The 25,735-nt window shown below is 34.4% G+C and overlaps 1 protein-coding gene across 6 annotated transcripts in view; it reads right to left on the bottom strand.

The window, feature by feature from the left end:
• Positions 1-25,735, bottom strand: part of IRAG1 (inositol 1,4,5-triphosphate receptor associated 1) — a 103,938-nt gene that overhangs the window by 8,855 nt on the left and 69,348 nt on the right. For all 6 annotated transcript variants that reach the window (XM_084288097.1, XM_084288096.1, XM_084288095.1 and 3 more), the window contains 14 exons: positions 21,498-21,598; positions 18,985-19,055; positions 17,930-18,103; positions 16,862-16,939; positions 16,433-16,482; positions 15,972-16,013; positions 13,489-14,073; positions 11,264-11,342; positions 9,044-9,164; positions 7,297-7,327; positions 5,903-6,043; positions 2,687-2,818; positions 1,794-1,935; positions 1,040-1,089 (listed from right to left, as the gene is read on the bottom strand). In XM_084288097.1, the coding sequence (XP_084144223.1) occupies positions 1,040-1,089; positions 1,794-1,935; positions 2,687-2,818; positions 5,903-6,043; positions 7,297-7,327; positions 9,044-9,164; positions 11,264-11,342; positions 13,489-14,073; positions 15,972-16,013; positions 16,433-16,482; positions 16,862-16,939; positions 17,930-18,103; positions 18,985-19,055; positions 21,498-21,598 (1,797 nt within the window). The remainder of the gene's footprint in view (positions 1-1,039; positions 1,090-1,793; positions 1,936-2,686; positions 2,819-5,902; positions 6,044-7,296; positions 7,328-9,043; positions 9,165-11,263; positions 11,343-13,488; positions 14,074-15,971; positions 16,014-16,432; positions 16,483-16,861; positions 16,940-17,929; positions 18,104-18,984; positions 19,056-21,497; positions 21,599-25,735) is intronic.

Raw genomic sequence — 25,735 nt, 5'->3', positions numbered from 1 at the left:
AAATTTATCTATGTTATACTAGTAATGAAATCTATGCATCCCACTGAGTAAAAAAACAATCAACCAAAAAAAAACCACAAGCACATATGACATCTAACAGCATCATCTTACTGAATATTTCTAAACATTTCTAAGATTCTGCTCTAGATAACTTGACAAAAAATAAGTTCAACAGGTTTACCAAATACATACGTGGGATTGCCTACTCTACGATCCTGGATCTAGACAGGACCAATTTTACCTATTCATTAATGACAGAGGTACACCTAATGTACTCCTAACAAAAGGGAAAATTCTTCCTGCTCAGCACTCGGAAGTGCTAGGAATAAATTAAATATAAAGAAGTGCAACCAAAAGAAAAATATGAAAAGAAATACTAGACTCAGTAATGCCTCTGACTAAGTTTCATGATGGTCAAAACAGGACTTAGGTCTCTCAACTGGTTATTTTAGAAGCTTTTAAATAAACTTGGACTCCAGCAACAGGAAGTTTCAGAGAAATAAAATGGTGGTCTTGTTAATGTTATTAATCAGTCAAATTAAAACAATCTGAAATAATCTCCCCTCTCTCAATGCTTTGTCAAGACAAACAAGATATTCTGATGGCAACTGAAAAACAAGCCACACGTAAAAAAATATTATTGACATCTATGATATCATAATTAAGATAATGAAAATGGTATGTTCCTGGAATCCCTCAAATAGAAAGGTTTGATCCAGTGTACTGCTTCTTCACTGAATAACTAGAGCAATGCAAAGGACCTAAGCCACTTTCTGCAGCACCAGTATGTGGCCTGGAATATGACTCTTCCTAACTAAATATGTCCCTTTATGATTCACAGCAGGCATTACTGGTATTCCATAGAGTCATCCTTAATCAGACATGTAAAATTACAAAGCATTTACACTAGACTACATGAATAATATTGAGAACTAACCATTACTATATTTTGAACACAGACTATAAGATTGAATGTATGTAGATAAAGAAACTTCACTACATAAATGTTCACTTAATTTTCTTTGTATTGCAGAAATACCTTTCCAACAGTAAGAGACATGGATCTAGATGAACGAGGTACTCCATCTTCTGCATAAAAACAGGAAAGAATTGTCTTAGAATATATGAGTAATAATATTAATAGAGCCCTTGCTTGCATTTCAAACTCAGACATACTATATTTACTCAATATCTGTAGTGACTGCATATTTATCTGTCATACAGTTCTGGCCTCAATTTCACCTGTAGAAGATATAATAACTTAAAATAAACAGAAACAAACAAACAAAATCAACTTCACAACACACATAAAATAACCATTACTATCCTTACTTTTAGAGAAAAGCCTACTATTTGCCTCCTTATGTAAGTTTTTCTGAAAGAAAATATTTGATGTTCTGGCAAGCTAGGAAAGATAAAGTAGCAAAAAAAAAAAAAAAAAAGAAAAAAGAAAAAAAAAAGTATTTTGCAGTAATAAAATTTTGCTATTAACTGTCATTTCAGAGGTAGCTGTATTAAAACCGTGTAAGTTTTGCACATTGCACATTTTCACATATATTAGAGGCCAATAAAAATGTTATTGGATCTCATCAGAATTTGATAAGTGACGGTGATTTTTAAATTACCATACTGTAGCATTAAATATTGCTTATATGATATATTTTAGCTGATATATCTGTAGTTTTCTAAGTCTACTTCTGTAAAGAGGTTTCATGATACATCACTTCTTATCATTAATAGCACTATATATCTCTGTACACAGGCAAGACAAACTTTGTTGTTGTTGTTTTTACCAGATGCACCATAGCTTCTGCTAGAATTCTGATTGGCAAGTTTCTTAAACTCCATTAGCTCAGCATGATCCTTTTCATATGTTCTTTTTAGATTTTCCACATACTGCATCATTACCTCTGTTGCCTTTGACATACGCTTCTCCTAAGGAATAAAGGAGAGGATTACACAAGTTACCTCTACACTTCTCAAACTTACCATTTGCCTTTATGTGCATGACCGCTGTCCAGACTAGACCTGGAATAATTGTTCAGAAGAATACTGATATCTCAAACACTACAAATTCCTAAGTTTATTAGAACACAAACGCATTATATATCCACAGAAAATCATCAATTATTTTGTCAAATATTTATATATTACCTGTGTGCCTATATGATCAGTTACGTGGTACACATGCTCTTGCTTTCAAACATTTGAAGGTCTCACTGGCATCAGCTTCGTTACTTCATTTGGCAGAGGTAACAGTTTTGAGCCTAGGAGGGTATTGCTGTGTTGTCACTTATACTTGCTATACAACTAACACAGCTTTTCATAGTTGTCTGACCGCAGCTATTGCCGAGGACAGGTTATTGAACTAGCTGAGCTTTTTGACCCACAGAAGTTTTCTTTTTTTGCTGCACTGATGTAAAATGTTTCTTGTACTGCAGCTATAATTCTAAATAATATATATGCTCCTATTGTGCACATTATATAGCTTCATGGGTAATCTTTTGTTTGAATTCTATTTCCAGACTGAAAAGGTATCTTTTCTGACACTATAATAAATGTCTTTAATCTCCCAAGATTACATATAAAATTCAAAGGGCTCATAAAACCTTCTCTATGTCTGGGGAAAAAAGAGAGTAAACACATACAGCGAGGATACATTTGTTAAATGCCAGGATGCTCTTACCTGGCGAACAGCTCCAACCATTTCAGCACGACTAGATAGCCTAGCAGCTAAACGCCGCAGAACAGCAATATCCTCCAATAGCTTCTGGTAAGCTTCTCTGTGTTCATAGTGATGCCACAAATGAGCTGAAGACTGAAATGAAAATACATAAGCCTTGCTCTGATGTCTTGCCACTCTTAGGTCAGATGAGCTGGCCTGAGTCACAGAACCAGAGTAAGACATGTCCAGGCAAAACTACGCACGGATGAGTTCTTAGACAAAGAGGAACACCACCTCTGCCACCAGAGACAAACTAGCGAGTGCTGCTGCTGCTACTGCAGTCTCAGAAGGGGGCTTTGCTGTATATTGCAGGCACAAGGTTAAAAATGGCTAAGCACACTTGCAAAACTTCTTGTTTCGAAATCAGTTACGAATCATGACTACCTACTCATGAACTTTACAAATACCAAACTTATTTTAAGTACTACTTAAAAGTGATTCCTGAACTTGCAACATTTTATTTGCTGGGCACAAGGTGTTAAGGCGGCAATTTACATTCTTTCAGATCAAAGACACTTTAACTATATTGAAAATAAATCAGACATTAGAGTCTCAAGAATTCAAGAAATAAGAAAGTAATAGAAACCAATATGGCCTGTAATTCAAAGGGCAATTGCAATTTCTTAACAATTTTTCATCTGTCAGTACACACATTTATGCACTTGATTAATATTATCACTCTGATAGCTCAAATTTAATACTGAAAAGCACTGAAGCATATGGGATGAGTGAAGAAAGAGTGAATTTAGATGTTTTATTAACCAAAGCGTTAGTGAACATCTCTTGAATGAATTTGAATTGAATTGAATCAATTTTCTACTTGCAGAAAAGACTAATACAAGAAATACTGATAAAATTCAGTTCAGACTTACAGACAGACTTAGTGCTGTTTTTGTGTTTTTTGTTTGTTTGTTTGCTTGCTTTTTTTTTTAACCAGAGTCAGTTAAGAAATCTCATTTGTAGTGCAAACCTTTGGTGTAGGAACACAGCTCAGAGAATGATAAATTTGGTGCAACAACAAGCACAATGACAAAAATTTCTTAGATTTCCTTATCACTGAAGCCAGCGTGTTAACAAATTGCAGCCTAAATTTGACTGTAAGACCCAGGAAGGCACATGAAAATATATGCATGAGGAAAACATGCAGAGATTTCATATTTTCAACTGTTTCTTGGCAAGTGTAAATTGCTTATTTCCTTGAGCAAATCTGAAATTCATGCGAATCAATCCACCTTCTCTTGAAGCTGGGTTTTTGAATAAAACATCAGTTATTACAAGTTTGATTAAAAAACAAAAAACAAAACACTAAATACTGGTCAAGCTCATTAAAACATTTAACATGTGCCTGTCCTACAGAAATGAAGCTAACTTCACATTTGGATAGAAGCAAATCTAGTATGGTACACCTTACACAGGAGCCGCCACATCATTTAATTGTTGGTTAGATTATTCCATTGTAAAGAAAAAAAGCTTTGATATGAAAATGGTGGTTGCCACTTTGTTATAAAGTACCTTTAAAAGCTAGTAAAAGCCAGACTGCAGCTTGTGAACCGAATAAAGGAGAGAAACCAACCTCACAGGAGAGGTGCTCTATTCCTTTGATCATTTCAGATGGCCACCAAGATGATCAAGGGACTGGAGCACCTCTCCTATGAGGAGAGACAGCGAGTTGGGACTGCTCAGCCTGAAGAAGAGGCGGCTTAGGGGTACCTTCTCAATGTGTATAAATACCTAAAGGAGGGTGCAAAAACAATAGAGCCAGGCTGTTCTCAATGGTGCCCAGTGCCTGGACAAGAGGCAATGGGCACAAACTGGAACACAGGAGGTTCTGTCTAAACATCAGGAAGCACTCTTTTACTGTGCAGTTGATGGAGCACTGGAACAGTTTGCCCAGACAGGGTGTAGAGTCTCCATCCTTAGAGATCTTCAAAAGTTGCCTGGACAAGGTCAGGGGACAAGAGCAACCTGCTGTTGGTGTCCCTGCTCAGGCACAGGTCTTGGACAAGATGACCTCCAAAGGTCCTTTGCAACCTCAACCATTCTGTAATTCTGTGGAAGATAATTACATCTACCCTGTGCTGGTAACATGGTCCTTGTTGCCTAATTATGGATTCTTTACCATGTTGAATATAACAAATAGTTGTTATATAAATATAACTAGTTGTTTGCAGTGAATGAGCACTTATTATACATTACTTGAAAAAAATTGTCGGTGTACAAAATATTGTAATTAATAAACCCCTAAGATTTTACAAGTTGTTTCTGTTTGCTCTTTAAACAGGGAAAAAAAGGAACATCCACGAAATATTCCCAAGTGCTTTTTTTTTTTCTTTTTTTTTTCTTCCAGTAACAATTGATCCGTACATGCAGATTTGGAATTCCAGGTGACACAAAGGTGACACAAACTTTGGTTAACTGCATCCTTTCTCACCTGATGTTCTTGATAAAGTAAATGGAAAAATATATATATACATGTATATTCTCCTAACTATTTCTCAAAGCTATAGCAATACTTCCTTGTAAGGTGCTATTTCAGTTAGAAGCATGCTATCTATACACCTCCTCCTTTTTTGCACAGAACTGTGCACAGCACATAAGTTAACATCTCAGAGATATATTTGTCATTTCAGTTACAAAAAAAAAAGAAAAAAAGAAAAAAAGAATAAATATAACCCATTCCTAAGATTGCATGTATTCTTTATGCAATCCTCACTCTTTTCTTTCCTATATCACCTTCCATTATCTGCAGTTAAGATCTTCCAAGTCATAAACCTCTGGACTCAGGCTTCAGATCATTTCAGTATCTCACCTAGGGAGACACCTGAAGGTTACTGCTGAAGAAGATGGTCTTGCTCAGGAGAGCATGAATCTGAGCTCAAATTGCAGTTCTGCATGTTAGTAGTTTTGTCACAGGCTTCTTCCAAGAATTGAATCTCAAATTTATAGAATTTGAAGCGGGGCAGGGCAACATCCTGTATGCACTTTCAGGAACAGTGGCCCACCCTGGCAGAAAATGCTCTGTCAACTGTAGAGGGTTACATAATGAGCTCAAGCAGCACAGAATGAAGTTTTGTGGCTGAATTTACAGTGAGTATAAGCAAGCACAGTCACACATTTCAAATGTGTGCGCACTTGAATGTGTGCTAGAGTTCAGAGAAGTATTTATTGTTTTCTTACCGTAATGGCTGCCTTAAAGTTTTCCAGTTCCTTCTCAGCATTCTCTTCAGTAAGATTTCTCTCTCTCTCTGCTTGATTAATTCTAGATTCCAAGGTATAACTATCATTTCTAAAGGCCAAGGAAAGCTGCACAAAGACATTCTATTTGGATTTAAAGAAAAAAAATGAAAGCATTTTTAAATAAGTCCTGCTGTACTGTAATTTCCAGTAACAACTTTTAAATAAGACATTTAACAAGCTTCAGTACTTAAATAAATATTGAAATAGAAAACTGAAAATATTTAAAAAGCAGATTTAAAAAAAAAAAAAATCACTCCTCTTTGCTTCCACTAAAATACTAATGTTTTCATGAAGGCTTCTCTGGAAGTTCAGTATAGCAGAAACACAACGACGGAAGCAGCCCACCAGAAGTATCAGAATCACTATGAATCTGTTTTCTAGCTGGACTTCCTCCAAGGGTCCCCAAGGTTTTTAAACAGATAGTCTGTGCAGAGGAAATCCAGAGATGAGCTCACCATTATCATTGTTCTACCTAAGGGATAAACATCTGCCACCAAAGGCAAAAGATTAAGTGCTAACATTTCTATTCTCTCAAACCACGCTTTTACAGATCGTTTCTTTCTTTACCAGATGCATTTATTGCTTAGGATTAATACTTTGTGAGGAATGAGTCACCAATAGCTCCATTTGATTGCACCTATGTAAATAAATATTCTTCACTGGTACATTACAAAAAAAAAAAGAAAGCAGCAAAATACAAAAAAACAAAGCCACCCAGATAATGAGCAACAATTTCTTGGCTAGAACTGACAAAGTAAAAAATACATCAACTAACTTCAAAATACAATTGAAAATCATACCTAAGCTCCTATTGGCCAATGGAAAAAAAAAGGCAATAAACTAATGTGGTTTCTGGGCTCTGTTTCAATTTTTTCTTGGTTTTATCATATCTATAATATTTTAAAAAGTAGAAACAACATTATTATAAGATCTTTATTACATATAAATTTATTACAATAATTTACAAAACAAATGTATATGCTATTAGAAAGAATGCACAAACATTTTTACTTAATTTAAGTCTTTCAATTGTTTATGTTGTCTGGGGCAATTGCCCATACCACATAAAAATGTTGTTTGAATTGAGTAGTAGCCACTTAAAATTGAGGCACGTGAAATTAAAGACAAATTTAAATCAGGAGCATAACCAGGATTATAACTAATTTAACTACAGAATAAACATATTAAGGGATAAAATTCACTCTGCATCACTGAAAGCTGTTAAATTAATCTATAATCAAGAGTTACAGTTTGTGTTATTCAGAAGCTTACACAAGAACATATAGCAATGGTACATTTGGTGCCTAAACCTACCATTTTAAGAACACACTTACCTCAACTTCTTTTTCAGTAAGCGGAGGGGAGCTAGAAATGAGAACAAAGAAATTAAGATTTTATTAGGTTTGTCTCTTAAAACAAATCTATTGAAATATTGAATTGAAAATAACAGAAGCACTTGCCTTAAATATTTTATGGTTTCTTTTTGTCAAATCTCAATTTAATTAATTAAAATTTTCTTCTAAGAAAATTTTTTTTCTTAATTTTTTTTTTTTTTTTAAGCAATAGCACAGTATCACTTAAGTATTGATAGAAATATACCAAAGTTTCTGGCAAGTGCAAACATTTATGTATATCTGCGCTATGTTGTGGCAAATTCCAAGCGCAGGAGCAAGACAGAAATTACCCTTTTGTAGTTGCAGGTGATCTACTAGACTTGGGATTATTAACTTCACCTATTTTCCTTCTTTTAACAGCTGAAACCTCATGATGATGATCACAAAAAATCACAGATGGGTAGAATTCAAAACCCAGCTCCCTGTGTACAGTACCAACTTGCTTTAGCTGTTTTGTTAGAAGTTTGCAAACTTAGCTAATTGTTGTAAGCTGACAGTGAATGACATTGAGAAAACAGGTGCTTGAGTTTTATCATTTTTCTACCCAAAGTATGATTACTAACTGTACAAAAATTAGAGAAAGTTACCAAAAAGTGGTTTCATAGCAGACCATAAAAGAAATGAGATAGAGAACAGTATATTGCAAGATCTCACTTTAAGGCAGTCATCCCATGTGTTTGAATTTACAGGTTCTTAATCCCTGCAGTTCTTCCCATACTGCAGAGAGCTATTCAGTTTAATGCAAGTGATGAAAAAACATCTGCAAGGAATGAAAGGAGTTGTATACACAAATCCTAGTGGACGCCAGTGACAGAAGTTGAGATTGACATATCTATCATGTACTGTACAGTTTCAGATATTAGTTGTCATATTGGCTGCAACATTAAACCCTAACATAAAAGTCAATACACATGGCATCCATAAGCAGTCAATTTTTCTTGGTGGATAAAATATATTGATACTTAAAGTAGTGACTAGAAGATGGGAGGTCAATATGCCCTGTGTATTGGAAAACCATTTTGTTTCGAAAGCAGTAGTATTCATATCACTTGCTGTTATTCTAAAAGGAAATCTACTAGAAGGAATGGTTCTTCTTTCTAGAAGTTCAGGAGTATTGTTTTGATCTCTAATATGCCTTTTATTTATTTATTTTTTTTGTTACAGTTCTATTTCTCTCAAAGAAAAGGCTTATGCAGAAATTTGGAAGAATCTGAACTTGCAGGCAAGTTCAACTAAGCAGGCAAAATGACAAACTTAATCTCACTGAAAAATCATCACTTGCAGATAAACTGCTGAATTCTCTCATGTCTAAATTTTACCATATGAAAATGTTATCAGGCCTCAAGAGATACTAACCCATTCACCATGATTTTACATCTGCAACAGCAAACCTGGAAACCAGGATTGGACAGACTAATGACAAATTTGTATAAAAATTTATTTATAGTATCCAAGTTAAGTTTCAGACTTTTGAAGTAGAACTTACAAACTCATTTTTAAGTTTGTCAGCTACTCAAAGTTGGTGCACTCCCCAAACTATTTAGCAAATCTGTCACACATTTTAAGATGCAACACTTTCTCTACATATGTGGACCCCCCCTGAATAGAACTTAATAAAGGGAGTTCACTGAAAACCATTAGTATGCCTTTCCCAAATCATGTCTTGCTACTTCTAAAGAGCTTTTACCTTCCTGGAAGAGATTTGTGCACGCGTAGTTTTCGCAGCAATACATCAGGAATGCTGGGCATAACATCAGAGCTATTCTTTGTCTCTTCCTCTTCAGTGGGAGAGGGGAGAGGTGAAGGGCCTAAAGACATTTGCAGATAAAAATCTTTTTAATGTTATTTGAGAAGGTATGTATTAAAAATGAAGTCATCATCTCACAATCTAGTAGGACCTAACCTAAGCATAGTCTTTAAAAAGTCAGTGAGGATTTCATCCCACCTCTGCCGGGAACAGAAGTGGGGCAACAAGAATAGGTTCTTCACCCCTTAATGTATAATGTTACCTCCTTTACTGAGTGAGGATGCATCACTCACTCCTCCTGTCTTCCCTTTGAACAGAGGCAACAGAAGTAACCATTACAACTGTCATTCTTTATCTAGATAGACTGAAGTAATTTGTGCTCTGACAGTCTCTAGTGCACTGAAAATTAACAATTGCATTCTTTCTACAATTCAGACTGCATCCAAATTCATTAGGGGAACATCTAGCATTTTTGCATGTGTATTTTAGCAGTACAGTTAAATCATTTCTGAAAATTTTAGCTTAAATTTCATAGAGTAGTCATTTTATAAGGCTTTCAATGTAACCTGCCAATAATATTTCTATTATAATACACTATACTAAAGATTTTATGATGAATCTACAGCCTGTACTTGTTCACACTGTATTTTCTTTGAAACAGAACTAAAAGGTAGCAATTGTGTTCTCTACTTGTGTTATTTTCATAAGGACCAAGATATGTCTAAATTATCTGTTTTTTAAATTCATTTTACTTAACTTTTACGTTAATTTTATTTAATTTCACATATAATATTTACCTTATCCTCTCCTCTTGCCATAATTTAATGAAGGACTCTCCTGTAGGAAAGTCAGGATCCCCAGTTAGATCAGAGACCTGGGAAGATACCTTTGCCCAGGCTTCCTGTTCATTTAGCATAACAGACAGATTCTTAGATGTTCATAACTGTGTGAAAAATCTCAGATTTTTTCAAGGTGGAGAACATTATCATGAAAAGCAGAAAAGAACAGTAGGTTCTTCCTATTTCCAGCTACGTTTAAGTTCTGTGCATTTCTTCTACATTTAAAAGTCTAATTACTTTTGAACCATTGTGTATGTCCTCATAGAAACACAGCCTAACACCACAAGGTCCCTAGCCTAACACAGCTCACTTATCTAGACTTCTGTAGAGGCACGGCTGTGTTTACTAAGATATTCACAATAACTTGGCATTAATAACAAAACATGGTGGAGCCAGTATACTTGATTCATAATAGTAATAATGAAGTAGCTGGCTACTTGCTATTGTTCAAGCAAATTTACAACTCCACTTAAAAAGAAAAGGTGGCTTTTATGACAATGTAAGGAAGTAAGTCTCCCTAACAAACAAGCTAAGGATTTGACCCCTCACTTGCCTTAACAAGGGTTTGACCTTTAACATGCTGACTATCATTTATATGAGTAGTAGACTTCAAAACGTTCATGATACTCAAGAGTTCTTGGTTGAAAAGCTGGATAAAATAATGCTTAGTTTTTCATAATGTTTTCCTCTCAGAAGGTTCAGATTTGCCCAAATTATTTAATAGACCGGTAAAATGGCAACTATTTTACAATTTCAAACAAGGCCCGCTAAATAATTTCTGGGAGATGTACTAGCAGAGTGACAGGAATAATACTACCACGTATGAAAATCCAAAGATACAAACTGTAATAACAGGTAGAGGACAAGAAGCATGTTTTCATCTTGTCTCACTCAAACAGAAGATAAGACTGTTTTCAGAGGTAACATGAAGTGTAATATCTCAGCCACCTCCCTGTGTAACAGAAGCTTTGAGGTCTTGTGAAACAGTCCCAGAGCACGCGAACCATCAACTCTCACATTGCATCCTTCCATTCCTGCTCCCCATGCATGAACCGTACAGGGCAAAGGGCATGCTACTGGCTGTTGGATCAGAAGATGCATTCCTCTTTTTCCCAAGCCTAATCAACAGCCAAATCCAAAAACATTACTAGTTTTACTGGTCTCTCAATCACCATTTACTACCCTCCTCCATGACTGCTTCAGTACATTTAGTATTGTAATTGAAAAAAAAAAAAAAGAAATGTTTTATTTTCTGTATCAGTTAATTATGTTAAAAAAAATAAGTGTGTAACAAAGACACACTCCTTTTGTGGTACTGCACCTTTTTCCTGTTCAGCTGCTTCACTAAGTTCAGGAAGTTTAAGTCCAACTAAATTTTGATTTCTCAGCAAAATATGCTCCTGTTAAGAAAAACAGTAACATTTACAAGTAACTTAACTAGAAATCTCAATATAAATATACCTGACAAATGAACACTAAATAAAACATTCACTTTAGTTAATAAACATACTGGAGATATTTACATGAAGTTATAGTTATTACAATATCAGTATCACGTATTTCAAATTTCATACATGCATTACTTAGCAAAAATCCCGGTCATTTGAATAGAGATTTGCAACATGGGCCCCTTACTCGAGTACAAAAAGGGAGTTTTAGTAAATGAATGTGAAAAAAACATAGTAGCAAGCTAGTGTTCCAGAAAGGAGAAAGTACAGAAGATCAGGTATCAAAGATTTTGCCACCTTATGGACTTATCAGGATTTACTCACACCAAAGCTGGGTATGCTAGTAGATACAAGTTAATATTTCACTGTTAATGTACCACTATTCCCTACAGGTAGGGAAGAACACAGTCTTCAGGATTACACATCATTATCTTTTCTTCTTCTATCATTTCCTACTTCACAAATTTAAAATATATTTGAGAATATGAAACACCTACTTTTGCTTATAAGTAAACAACTCCAACTAGTCAGAGCTCAAATCCTGCATAACTAGAATTACACGCCATGTTGTATTAATTTTCTGATTCTGTTTACAGCTACGAAAACACTCAGTCATATGGCTCAGGTGCCTCTATATGAACATTTCCAGTACATATATAGTAAGAATGTGTGTTATATAAACAGGAAAAGATGAATAACCAAGGTGTCATTCCCAAGCACTACAGTGGAAAGGACGTAACCAAAGTGCAGAATTTGAGGTCCTCAGATTTGTCAGCCCTGTATTTGTCTTGAAGTATTAACTAGCAGAGGTTGAAAAAAATATTATGATGTTAAGGGAAGGAACTACTAGTTCTCTCCCTTTTAAAGGTCCTATACACATCAGTTGCTGCATCATTCCATGCTATTTCTACTTTTTTAATACAGTAGTTAATTCTTAGGGTTTAATTATTTCAGACAAAGTTCTTTTTGACAATCATTTAAGACAATTATTTAGCAAAAGATTAATTTACAGATTTCAGAGTCCAATACTGTCCTTCAGGAGGCTGACAGATTTGCACTGTGTTAGAACTTGGAACTCTAAGTCTGCTTATCTGCTCTCAGGGGCACTTAGTTCAAAAACTCTGGGCACATTTTCTGAGGATGTTCAATAAGCAAAAATGCATGCTAAAAACACTTCCTGTCCTTTGAGATCTTGTAAATGTAACAATATTGCAAAGGCCTGTAGTCTTGAATGACAGGACAACTACCCTTAGAAGGGACAATACCGAGAGGTATTGTCCACAAAACACAAAACAACTCAGCTGAACAAAACAAAAATGATTTTTAAATCCAAAGAAAACTTACAAATAGTACAAAGACACAAGGTCTTGTAAGCCCTTTCAAGAAGTATAACAACCATCTCAACTTCAAATTAAAGCTTTCTGTTTATACATAGGTCTCAACCCTTTCACACAGAAATCAGCCAGTTAGTATTTTGTCTCTCTGAGGAAAATTCCGAAGGAACAGAAAAGCATTGTACAGGGAAGTAAAGGAAGTGAAAGAGCATAAGTGACCCCTTTAAAGAGAATATTGTTACATCCTCAGGAAGGAAAGATTCTTCAGATTTAAAAAACTCTTTAGAAACCAAAATAGATCATTTTACTGCAAAGTATGTTTTACAAATGACGTGGCTGTTAATCAACTGCTTCCTGTTTATAGTTCACATAAACTGTGCAAAAATGAATTATCGTGTTTTATACTCACCTTTCTCTCACAATGAAAGCAATTAGTGTTTCCTTGACACCAGTATTACAATTTGTCTTTCCTGAAGACAAAACCCCCTATGTGCAAGAGCACATGCACAAGAAGACAACAGTGCAGTTGAAGCCTATTTGACAAGAACTAGGAAATAGTAATTCCATGGTATTTAGTTACAGGTTTCGATTTACTAAAGTTGGAAAGGAAAACTGATACAATATTGTATTTATTTTGCTGAAATTGTTTGCCATTATATTAGCATACATTTTTTGAAATAGTAAAAATAATGCTAGCAAGTTGAAAGTTTAGTAAGATGCAAAAGTAACTTTAAAACAGGATACAACTGATAACTAGGACTCACCTCTCTGAGCTTTGTCAATTTCTGCATTCGAACAGGCTGAACTTGGATTTGGAGGTCTTTGAATGCTTTAAATTGATTGCTGGATTTATTACCACCAAAGCTTTTCTCTTCCTCAGATGGTAGTTTTAAAGGTGTTTTATCTTTTTGTCCAGGCTCCAAGCTATCCCATGATACAGCTCGTAGTAGAGGAGGACGCAGCCCACATAGTTTAAATTCTGGTTTACAAGAAACTTTATGGTCCCTCATTTCTGGAACAGGAATTTTTAGTTTGGGGTCTGTATTTCCCATTCCTGGTAAATAGGTTCTTAAAGGAGCATCATTTTCTTTTGCTTTTTTGAGGAATGATTTTGCAAGTTCTTTTTCACAAACATTCATGCAAGTGTTAAGAGACATTCTGCCACCATCACTGCCTGAAGGGGAGCATTTGGACAAAGTATCCATATGCTTACACGGATCAAAGTTTTCTTTTTGTTCTGACAGGTTTTCTTTGGAGTTTTCAAAACCAGCAGAGCGTGGAACCAACCTTCCCTGAGAAATCTTCCTTTGATCATTTGGCCTTCGATCCATTAATCCTTTAGCAGCATTCTGAAAGTAGAGAGACACATATAAAACAGAGAAACAAGAGTGGATTTCTCTCTTCCCCTGCTCTGATGATGGATTTTCCCCGTATAGAGTCATTTTCATTGATGTTTGCCTTTAAACACGTGCTTTTGACAATGGAAATATTTTTTGAAAGGCACTTGAAAGAACACTAAATTGGAATTCTCTGAACATTTGAGATAACATTCTCCCATTCCAGAAGTACTCATAGTGCTAGGATTCTCATCATCATAATGTAAGGTTTGCCCAAGTATACACCTTGAGCCCTATACCTTACAGCACTGTTAATTTCCAATTTTTTTGATTTGACTTTTTTTTTCTTGTTAGTTCCTCACCTCCTAAGGAAAAAAATATGGTTTTGTACACAAAGTTAAAACATACTAATTTCTCTCCGTGTTTGTCATGCTTCCATGTTCATTTCTAGTTCCCTCCGTGCTGGGGTTTTTAGTTTAATATAATTTAGTACTACTAAAAAGTCCCATTAATATGTACTTCATTACTCTGACCACCAATCCATACTTTCTTCTATTATATTGTTCCCTGGGATTAATAATTTGCACTGTTCTATTGAGTGCACAGGACCTCATTATCACGCAGCTTTAACAGGCTCTAAGTTACAGCTTTCAGGGGTGGGGAAGGGAGGTAGAGACATGTTACTCATTCTGCCCTCACTGTGATACAGCAAGATGCAGAGACAACTGAGGCAGATGTATAGAATAAATGCATGCAAGCTATTCAAAATCTTTCTCTGTGTGCTTTACCATAGGTTATAATTGTTTGCAATCTCCAGAAGAGAACTGGCAAAACAATGTGTGCCTGTTTCTTGGTTACTCTGGTACAGAATCTAAACTTTTGTCTAAGGACACTTGTATCAGTATGTTAAGGCAGCAAACAAATGTAACTTGAGGGCTCTGCTCTAGTTATATTGCTACTCCTCCCCTTTGTAGTTACTGCTCCAAAGTTGTGCTGAAATGTGTATATATATGTGTGTGTGTGTGTATAAGTGGATTAGTATATATTATATATATATTAGTATATTATATATATATTATACTATATATATTATATATATTATATTATATATTAGTATATATAAATTGATTAGGCAATGCTTTGTGTGTATGTGTGTGTATATACATATATATATACATATATATATACATATATAATTATATATATACATATATAATATATATGTATATACATACATATATATACATATATAATATATATATGTATGTATATACATATAATATATATATGTATGTATATACATATAATATATATATGTATGTATATACATATAATATATATATGTATGTATATACATATATATACATATATGTACACACACACACACAAAGCATTGCCTAATCCACTTAAGAGAAAATCTCTTTAAATGGACGTCAGACCATCTGATGTTACCTAAACCAAGTTAGGAAGCATTCACCTAAGATGCTTCCCCAATAGATGTGTAGATTTGTACCATCCTATCAGTGGTGCGGAACATTAAGTACAGTAACCTCTTCTGCTAAATTAAATGGGTCTGGAAGAAGACATCTGCCTAAAACACCAGTGTACATTGAAATGGCCACAGTAGGTTTTTTTACTTAATTCTGAAGGTACTTAGTATATTGATTTTGATGAAGATAAAGCAGGAATGAGAATGTATTCATAGCAGGACACAGGATAGCTGTAGCCCATTTTTCACCACTATATTGGCAGGTGCTTTGAAATTTCCCAACTCAGTATTGTTTTTTTCTTAGTTCAGTATTGCTTTTCTGTTCACTTAGTAAAGTTTTTAGCCTTTTTAGCCGCACAAGTAAGTCATGTGTGCTTAGAAAAAACAACAGATTTTGTACAACACCATATCAAACACTTACCTCTGCAGTTTGCCTCTCATCTTCTTTCACAGTTCTGTTATTCTATCAAAAAAGGGAAGAAAGAAGTGTATGTCTTACAAGATTTTCTTTGACATCTATGCTGCGTTATATACAAATATTAATAGATGAACTTTAAATATTTTTTTACATCGTTATATTTATTTATGAAGTATTTTTAGGGATTGGTTTTTCCCATAGATTAAGATTATATATATGTTTTCATTTTCTATACTTCACAGTTCTCTGTGATCCTTCAGCAGTCATTACGTCATGGGTTTTGGTCTTCTAAATGAACATTTATTGGTTTCTCAATTTGCAGGAAAAAATGCTAGTAATTGTATTTTAGTATTGAAAATAGTAGTGAAAATTTCCTATTTTCCTCAGGGATGAACAGAACAGTGTAATATAATATAGTACTTTAATAATCAGGTTACTGTGCAGAATATTCATCTCTTTCTTACCAGCCCTGGTGATACTGACTCGACGCTAGTGGTTTTGCATGCATCAGATCCTAGGAAGACATGTGTGATTAAGGTGTATCCTGATGGTTTTGCTCAAAAGTTTTAATACCACAACATTAGCAAACACATACACACACACTTACATCTAAGATGAAAACTTAAATGCATAAAATATTATTTAAAAGGGTGCTAAGCAGCACCACAGGAGCAAAATATAACAAAAACACAAAGTAAATATTTACTTATACATCATCATATATCAAGATTTACTTGTATATTATAGGTATTAAAGAGCTTTTTCAAATTCAGGAGATGCTTGAATGCATATATTCTGACTTCTTCTCCAGAGATACTAAGAAAATTAGTTTTATTTTATTTTATTTTTTATTTTTAATAACTTAAGATTTGGACCTGCATAGATCATTTTACCTGATGGCACAGGAAGAGTGAGAGAGTTGCTCCGAGATGCTACTGGTGAAACTTTCGGACTAAGTGTAGGGGAAACTGCTTCATTAAAACAAGATACACAAATAAAAAAGTAATTTTATTCTCTAGCCTTGTGGTTTCTGATTTTTTTTTAAATTCATGCAAAAATTAAAACATTCATCTCATAGTTATCAAACAGTCGTATCTGTCCCAAGTATGACAAGTAACTTTAATTGCCAAATTGTTTTTGCCAATTATGAACTTAGAGTAGGTTTTATCTCATATACCTAGCACAAACTAATAAATTTTGTTGATACCCAGAATTATCATTCCCCTCAGTTTTATGAGATTGTAAGCATTGCAGAGGAGTGGGCACAAGAGAAGAACTCAAGGAATTTAGAAAAATTTAATTTAAAAATATTTAAGTTTTCTTTTTCCTACAGAAAGTGTCAAGCTGATTTTAAGACAGAATTCTGTTTTGAAATGGTATTTCAAAGGTAAATGAAAGTCCTATTTCACAATAAAAATGACATTTTTGTCCTAGCTTTCAAACACTTCCTATGAGGGAAAAATAATTTCAAGCGACATTCTAGAACAAAATATTTTATTCTATAATTTTTAAAGGAAGGTCTGGTCCAGTTAGCCTAGTTTAAACTATATTTAGAATAAATAAAAGTCTGTGTAATTATGTCTGGGTGGTATGTTTTTCCACAATACGAGTATCTTGTCATTAAGGTTTCATTTTATGTACAATAGTATCTCTAGGCAGTAAATCTTGACAAGAAAATTTGTGACTTTTTTTAAGATTCCAATTGAAATAGCTCCTGCTTTCCTATTAGTGTCTGCAGTGTATCATTCAGACACCTACAAACATTGCCTACTGTTACATCTGAATATAGATTGGTCATTTCTGCTTCATACTGAATTGTGAAGAGAGACAGAGGGACTCTAACCTTCAAATTAACAAAGTGTATGCCTACAGAAGCAATGTATACATTACAGTAGATATTTATTTATGCCTTTGCAGATCGAAGTACAATGTGAAATCTTATCTTCAGAATCTGCATGTACCTGTGGGTGATTCAGGAAGACTACTTCTTGATTTTCTGCCTCTGCGCATTAGAAACCTCTCGCTCACTTTCTTTGCTTCTTCTAGTAATTCAAGGTTCTTCTTTTTGTCTTCCTCTGATATTTTGACATCTGGCAGCTGATCATTTACCAAATCAATCACGTGACCACTGTTGTCTGGGTTTAAAACACCAGAATTAGAGCTGTATTTCATGTATCCAGATAGGTTGCTGCACTTCAGAGCAACCAGCACAAAACAACTGTAAGTTGAACTTTGAGCTTGCATTAATTAAAAATTTCTGACTGCTCATTTTATAATGCTGTTATATTCACAATTTTAGAGCAAGTCATCAAAACCACAGATTACCCACTGAGATTAAGTAAAAGATGCTCATAAACTCACGATCACTATCTAAAATGTTACCAGTATTCCCTGTGCATGCACTCCCTATGTATGCATTACAGATGTGCAAGTACATGAAAGAAAGCTTTAGTCAAGACAATCAGACCATATGTAGGACATTGAGGTGCTTGAGTGAGTCCAGAGAAGGGCAACAAAGCTGATGAGGGGTCTGGAGAACAAGTCTTACAAGGAGCGGCTGAGGGAGCTGGTTGTTCAGCCTGGAGAAGAGGAGGCTCAGGGGTGACCTTATCGCTCTCTACAGATACCTTAAAGGAGGCTGTAGCAAGGTGGGGGTTGGTCTGTTCTCCCACGTGCCTGGTGACAGTATGAGGGGGAATGGGCTAAAATTGTGCCTGGGGAGGTTTAGGTTGGATATTAGGAAGAACTTCTTTACAGAAAGGGTTGTGAGGCATTGGAACAGGCTGCCCAAGGAAGTAGTTGAGTCATCATCCCTGGAGGTCTTTAAAAGACGTTTAGATGTAGAGCTTAGTGATATGGTTTAGTGGAGGACTTGTTAGTGTTAGGTCAGAGGTTGGACTGGGTGATCTTGGAGGTCCCTTCCAACCTAGATGGTTCTGTGATTCTGTTTACATCTTCATTGCACGTCAAATTTTCAGAGAAAACATCCTAACTTGAATGAATAATCACTTCTTACCAACAGAAGTCAATGAACTTGTTGAATTCCTAGTGGCACGGTTAGAATGTCTTCTATGAGGACTACGAGGTCTAGAGAGAAAAATAAATGAAAAAAAAATATGGGAGGATGCCATAGGAAGAAAAAAAAAAAAAAAAGAAAGAAAGGAAGACTACAGAACAAAAGAATATTACAGAAATATCCTGACATTTACTGATGACCTAAGATACTGTGAATTTTCAATTTCTCAAACTAAAGCAAGTAGTTATTCCTATCATGACATGAAACTCATCTAAATAGGTATGTTACAAAAAGTAATTTTTAGTCTTTGTAAGTTGATAGTGTTTCCCTAAACTAAGCTTTATGATTAAGATAATTTCTTAGGCTGCCACACTGACATAGCAGGTAAATATCTTAAATGACATCAGAAAATTAATTGCTGATCCAGCAGGTAATGCTGCTTTTATAATTCTACCGCATTATAATTCTACCTCTTAAACAATCTTGATGTTCAGAGAGGTACATTTTAAGGATACAAGCAAATTATAGTACCAATTTTGATTGATACTTTATGATTATTTTTTCCCATAATTCAAGTCTAATATCAGATCAGTAAATTCAATTTCCAGGTCAAGAAGTGTGTTTTATCAGAAGATTAAAAATAACCCTAATTCATCTGAAAATTGAAGTTTTCAGCTTCAAACAGGATTATTATTTCAATTCAGCAACTTTCATATATGCTTAACCTCAAAGTGCTATTCTTGCCTGGCCTATGTGAATGGCCCCAAACATCTGCTTCAAAACTCACTGTGTTTAGGTGTTACACTTTTTTCTTCCAACTGTTTATCATAGAAAAAATATCTACTTTAATTTTCTACTGATATTTTATCTCACTAGATCAGGAAAGCAGTCCCATCTGTTTCCATGATCTTTCACTGAAACAGCAAGGAGGACTGAACAGATATAAGACAGGAATGAAAAGAAGAGAGATGAAAAAGGAACCTAAACCTGTTGCATCTGTTTTTTTTTCAGAGAAAGAAAAAAAGTGAGAAGAGAACTTTAAAGATGCTGACTAGTGTTAGAATATGTTCTAATATGTTGTACCGTGTGGAAAACAAAACAAACAAAACAAATCCTAAGTTATCCAGCAACAACAAGCTACCTACAATTTTTGTAAGGTATACCATACGCAATAACAGTAGCTTCACCAGCATCAGCTTAAATTGTTATTAATATCTGCTTTAATTCAATATAAAGATAACATGCACAAGACTGGAAGGTATACCCTCAAAGACATATTTAATATAGTAGAATTATGAAGTATTTTCAACAGTTGATAAGACTATAAGATGCTAAACATAGAATTTAAATTAAATACCTGACAAAATTATTGTTAAAACCTGCAAATTATTTTTATTATCACAAACCTCCTTGGAAATTCTGAACTTACAATTAAGCCTTACAAACTGTCATACATTGGAAGTGCATTTTTTTTGGCCAAAGCCACACATTCCATCATTAAAAACATCGAGTAATTTAAAGATGGTGCAGATTGTTTGTAAGAACAATCAAACAACAGTTTGTTCCTACATTTTCCTTTCAGTAGAGAAAACAATTCCAACAGATTGCAAATATTGCTACAATGTGTATTTTTCAGCATGACGCTATGAATACTGCCAAAAGACAGTCATATAGCTAGCTTTGATATGCCCAATTGCAAGAGTCAACACTGAGGGCTGAACATACTATGAAAATTTTCACTATTTGAAAAAACAGTAAGATTTAAAAAAAATAATAATAATAAAAAAAAAAAAGGATAACTTTCATAACTTTGTATCAGTCTATAAAGCTCTTCTTGCTTCAACAGAAATATGTACATAATTCAAGGCAGCACTACTGGTATTATGTAATTAATAGACCAGAATCAGGGATTTAACTACTAAATTGAAAATCTTCCAATGGGGGGAGGGTGGGGTACTTGCCCACCACCATGGCAATTGCCTACAGATGGTGTCCAAGTAAATGTTTAAAATCTGGACATCAGAAAAATATCGCACATTGGCTTCTGTGTTCCATGCATGGAACATGAGAAATGTCACTGCCAGTCATCCTTGTAGGGCACAAACACCATTCTATGCCTACAGAAGGACCAAATAATTTTTTCCTCACCAGGCCATATTTTATTTACTAACAGAAAGACACATTTCAAAAGTTGCAACTGTTAGTCAAAAACATACAAAATTTAAATTCACATTTCTGTTTAAGTTTCAAATTATGCTATTCTGAAAGATTAGAAAGTTCATGTAAATTTTAAAGGACACCAGTTTAGGTTGGCAGGATTAGTGACACATGAAACTCTACTCTTGCAGTATCAATTGTACTCCCATCACCCTGCTTACCCACACCTCAAAGTAATCAAAATAGAAATACAATATAATCTAATTACAAAGACACATCAATAATATTTTAATATTACACAGATCCTGGAATTACTGTACAATTTATACATAGATCGGAAATGTATTATGTAGTACCTGTTAACCAGATTTTTATCAATTTCTACATCAGGCATAACTGCATTCTCTGGAAGAACAATTGAAGGTGTAGTGCGCATTGTTCCTTCAACAATAGTGTCCTGAATGTTTTGTGAGAAATAAAAGTGTAGTTAAACAGAAAGTCAAAACACTGAACATTGATGTGAAAAATAAAAATACATTTGTCAATTTAGCTTAAAGAGAAAATGACTGAACTAAGTGAGAATTGGATTTTATTTGATAAAACATATGTGAATTAGAAGTCTTTAGTTAAACTGCTGAAAAGAAGTGGTGGAGACCTGGACTGTTATCTTTACGAAGGTTTAATGCACACAACCTTAACTTAATACGAATGCAAATTCTGGGAAAACCTTACAATAGACAAACTGATTTTTTCACACAACAATCCATTCTTTTACTGAATGGTCTAATACCTAAAGAACTTAAGAGCTGAATGCAAGAGTGAAAAACAGCTATGTATAACAGTGCTAATGTAGGTACACAAGCTTTGAAATACTAGTTGTGTACCATGAAAACTTGAATAAGTATCATATTAAGTTTGCACATGTTATCCAGAAAAAAAAAATAATTATATGGTCATCTTGTCAGTTTTCTACTTGTTTATCCCTTCCATTAATTGGAAAAAATATTTTAAGAATACATAATTGCAATATTTAAATAAGAACAATGCAATTTAAGTGACAAACGAAACTGGCAACAAATATCAATGTACACTTGTCTTCTTAAAAAATATGATAACTTGCCCTTGTACTTAACTCCACACTTTCCACCACAATGATGCCAGTGAGCTGAAGAGAAGGAATCTGTTTTCTGTGAGATATCCCAAATGGAGATGTGGAGATGGATCAGGTTGGAATAAAGAACTGTGGATTTCTTTCACCACGTACTACATTCAGATTCTTTCACAAACACACACAAATCAAATGAAATCAACCCCTGTGTTGTTAGAAGGTTTTCTTGTACAAAACCAATCCTGTTTCTTCAGTCGGTCAACAAATCAAAAAAAGGGATTAATGCAAAATTATTCTGGGGAGGAATGGTGTGGGGCATAGGCAGGGAGGGAGTGTAGACACCTTTTAGAAGGTAGTAATTTTTAATTTCAAGTAAAATCCTGTATAGAACATACCATAGCAGTGCAAGTAATTATAGTTGGAATGAAAGATTCCCCAAAGTGGCAGGGAACTGCCATCAATCAGATTGTAAGATCCAGGAAAATAAATAAATAAATAAAAATCTACATTCTCAAAATGTAACTGGCTTCCTTATTTAGTCATTTGAGTCTAAATTTTTCTTGAAACTACAACCCAAAGCTCCCTAAGATTATTTATTTATTTAGTTAGTTTTACTTCCGTTGGCATTAGATTAGATGAAGTTTGTGTCCCTGTCCATGATGTTGGGCATAGGAGGGGGTGGCCGGAGGGGGAACTAGATTATCTTCAAGGTTCCTTCCAAACCAAACCATTTTGTGATTCTACGACATTTCTGAATTTGCTAAAAGAGCATGTTTACTACCCATGGCACAAAGCCACTTACATTCTGCTGTTATAAACCTCATTTTGCTTTTACTGAAATACTCTCAATTGTGTTTATTCCTTTTAAGAATGCTTACCTACTACAGGCTGACACAAATGTAATAAAATTCAGAACAAGTTTAGTTACTTTAATAATATTCATTAAGATTGACTTGATAAGCTAAACTATTACATGATGCATTCTTTAAATGCATAAATTAGTGCTTTTATAACAGCTTTTTATTGTCTAAGGTTTAGAGCAGAGAAATTTCAATTCTTCAAAATGAAGGCCATCAATTTATAGTTTTGTTACAGTCATCTAATGTCAGGTGAAGAAATTAGTGTAGTCATAATGTTTATTACAATAAACAAGTGGCCAAGAGTAATAAATTGAAGCGAAATTATATGCATACAGAAAATATTTGTAGTCATGTAGCTGTTGGGTATCAGATACAATAGAACACCTTTCAACAAGTGAAACTTTTTACTCTCCTTGAATTAATATATTCTGATTAATTCAAAGAACTCTAGAAGAATTTTGAAAATAGTATAATAATGCAGCATATAGCACAACTTTCCTTCTCAAATGCAAATAATAAAAGTTTTGAATTGTACATCTAATTTAGAGTTCTTGGTTTGGTTGCAAATTCAATCTTATTTATTTTTTAAAACTAAAGTAAATAAATAAATACATTCCACACAGCTACACGGTTCTATAGTCATAAGTCTCATGTGACTTTTCTGGACAAGTTCGCATTTTTAATCATAGGAGAGCAGAAGAGGAAAGCCAAGAAAATAGGAACATTTAAATTTAAGAAAAATATTACTGTAACATTGTGAATGTAAAAATGTAAAAGCACCATCTATTATGCGATACAAACACAAGTGATATTGTATTATAACAACTTAAAACCAATTTTAGTAGAATTCTTGAAAATGCTACTAAGTATCAATGTATTTTGTCTATGACAATTTGTTATTTATTTTGTATTTTGTCAACGACAAAAATGCAGATGATTGCCACGCTGAGTACACAAGCACATTGTTTATATTAATCTCCTCACTGCCGAAGAGTACAAGTTTTTCATGACATAAGAACACCAGCCTTAAAATCACTCACTCAATTCCATTTTAACACTCTAAAACCAGATCTTTTTTTTTTTTTTTTTTTTTTTTTTTTTTTAAAAAAAAAAGGAAAAGACCATAGGCAAGGCTAGTTAAGGTCAGATAGAAAACACTAATCACAGTCAGCAACTATAGCAGTTCAACTTTTACATAGATGGAAACTCACACTTCCTATTGTCCAAATCTTTTTTTATACGGAGTGGCAATAAGAGCTAGAACATGAAGCTCTTCTCAAGGCCAGCTGACTTCAAAGAAATGAAGAAAAACCATACCCTAAGGCGCATTCAGACTGATATATGCAGATCTTGGAACAGGAGCTCTAACTGGAAACTTACACTTTTGCACATTGTACATCTGCATAAGGATGAAACAGAAGTTTCCCATTACCTTCCTATTGCCTGTCCATAAATGCCCTCTCCATGTTAGCTTCCAGACAAAACTGTTCTTCAGCCATCTGCAATAGCTGCCTCACCTCCTAGTACCAGTGACTGCTTGCTATCAGTCTCTGTTCCCTTTTTGTCCCAAGCCTTCCTCCCATACAAACGGAGGGTAAAATTGACTCCACCTCTGTTTCACATAAGAATCCATTCACACACTCTACAAGGATGATCTTGTGCTATCTAGTCCTGTTGGAGGGGTTTTGTGCAGGGCTGGGAAGATAACACATGCAATTTTGTCCGTATTAGAAGATGGTGTAGAAGAGGCTCAAGGATGCTCAGGGCAGATAGGATCTGCAGAGATTCTGGCTGTTAAGCTCTACCAAGCCCTTGCTAAGCATACAGAAAACATGCTTAAACAGTTTTATAATCCAGCCAAATTTGGATGGATTTGAACAGTAATGGAAAAAATGCACTTCTGCTACAAGGGCTACCATGCCAGAACAGTCAGATGATAAAGCTTTCCTGTATACCACCTGAGTTCTTTAAAGCATTGAAAAACAAATCCTCTGCCACATGGCCTCATCCTCAGAAAATAATGAAAGGACTTGACTGAATGGCAGAATGAATTTGGTCCAGAACAGATAACTCACACGAAATGCCTCTGACAAATAACACGTCTCAGAGCAGTTTTTTTTTTTGAGTAAGATGAGGTTTTAAATAACCTTGATTTTATATGTTTAAGTGAAGTGCTGCATTGAGAGCTTTGTAAGGAAGGTAATAAAATTCTGTAGTAACTATATTTAGTTAAAAGAGATAAAAAAAAAAAAAAGATGACAAAATTAGCATGGGACATCTTCAGAACAAGTAACACGCAGTGATTTGATGAAAGTGGAACATAAATTTAAACAGAAAGAAGAAAAGAATAAATGCAGACTCTTGACTGATGGAATAATGAGTGTACCAAAAATATTATGAGCATTAGACATGTTTTTCCTCAGCAGTCGGAATAGACAGAAAAATACCGGTCAGGATACAACAAAAAGAGAAAGCTGGAAAAAGGCAAAACTTCTCACTTGAAAAGAGATAAAGAAGGCATCTCACAACCAATCCTAGAAGTGTAGGACAAACAGTAGGATACTATAAATCTTTTAACCTAACTTTTAAGAATCTAATTTTCTTTGCTAAAAGCCTAAAATCAGTT

Source organism: Netta rufina (genome assembly GCF_964035555.1).
Source record: "Netta rufina genome assembly, chromosome: 5".
Taxonomy (NCBI): Eukaryota; Metazoa; Chordata; class Aves; order Anseriformes; family Anatidae; genus Netta; species Netta rufina.
Note: the sequence above shows the minus strand (reverse complement) of the source record. Positions and strands in the feature narration are given on the sequence as shown.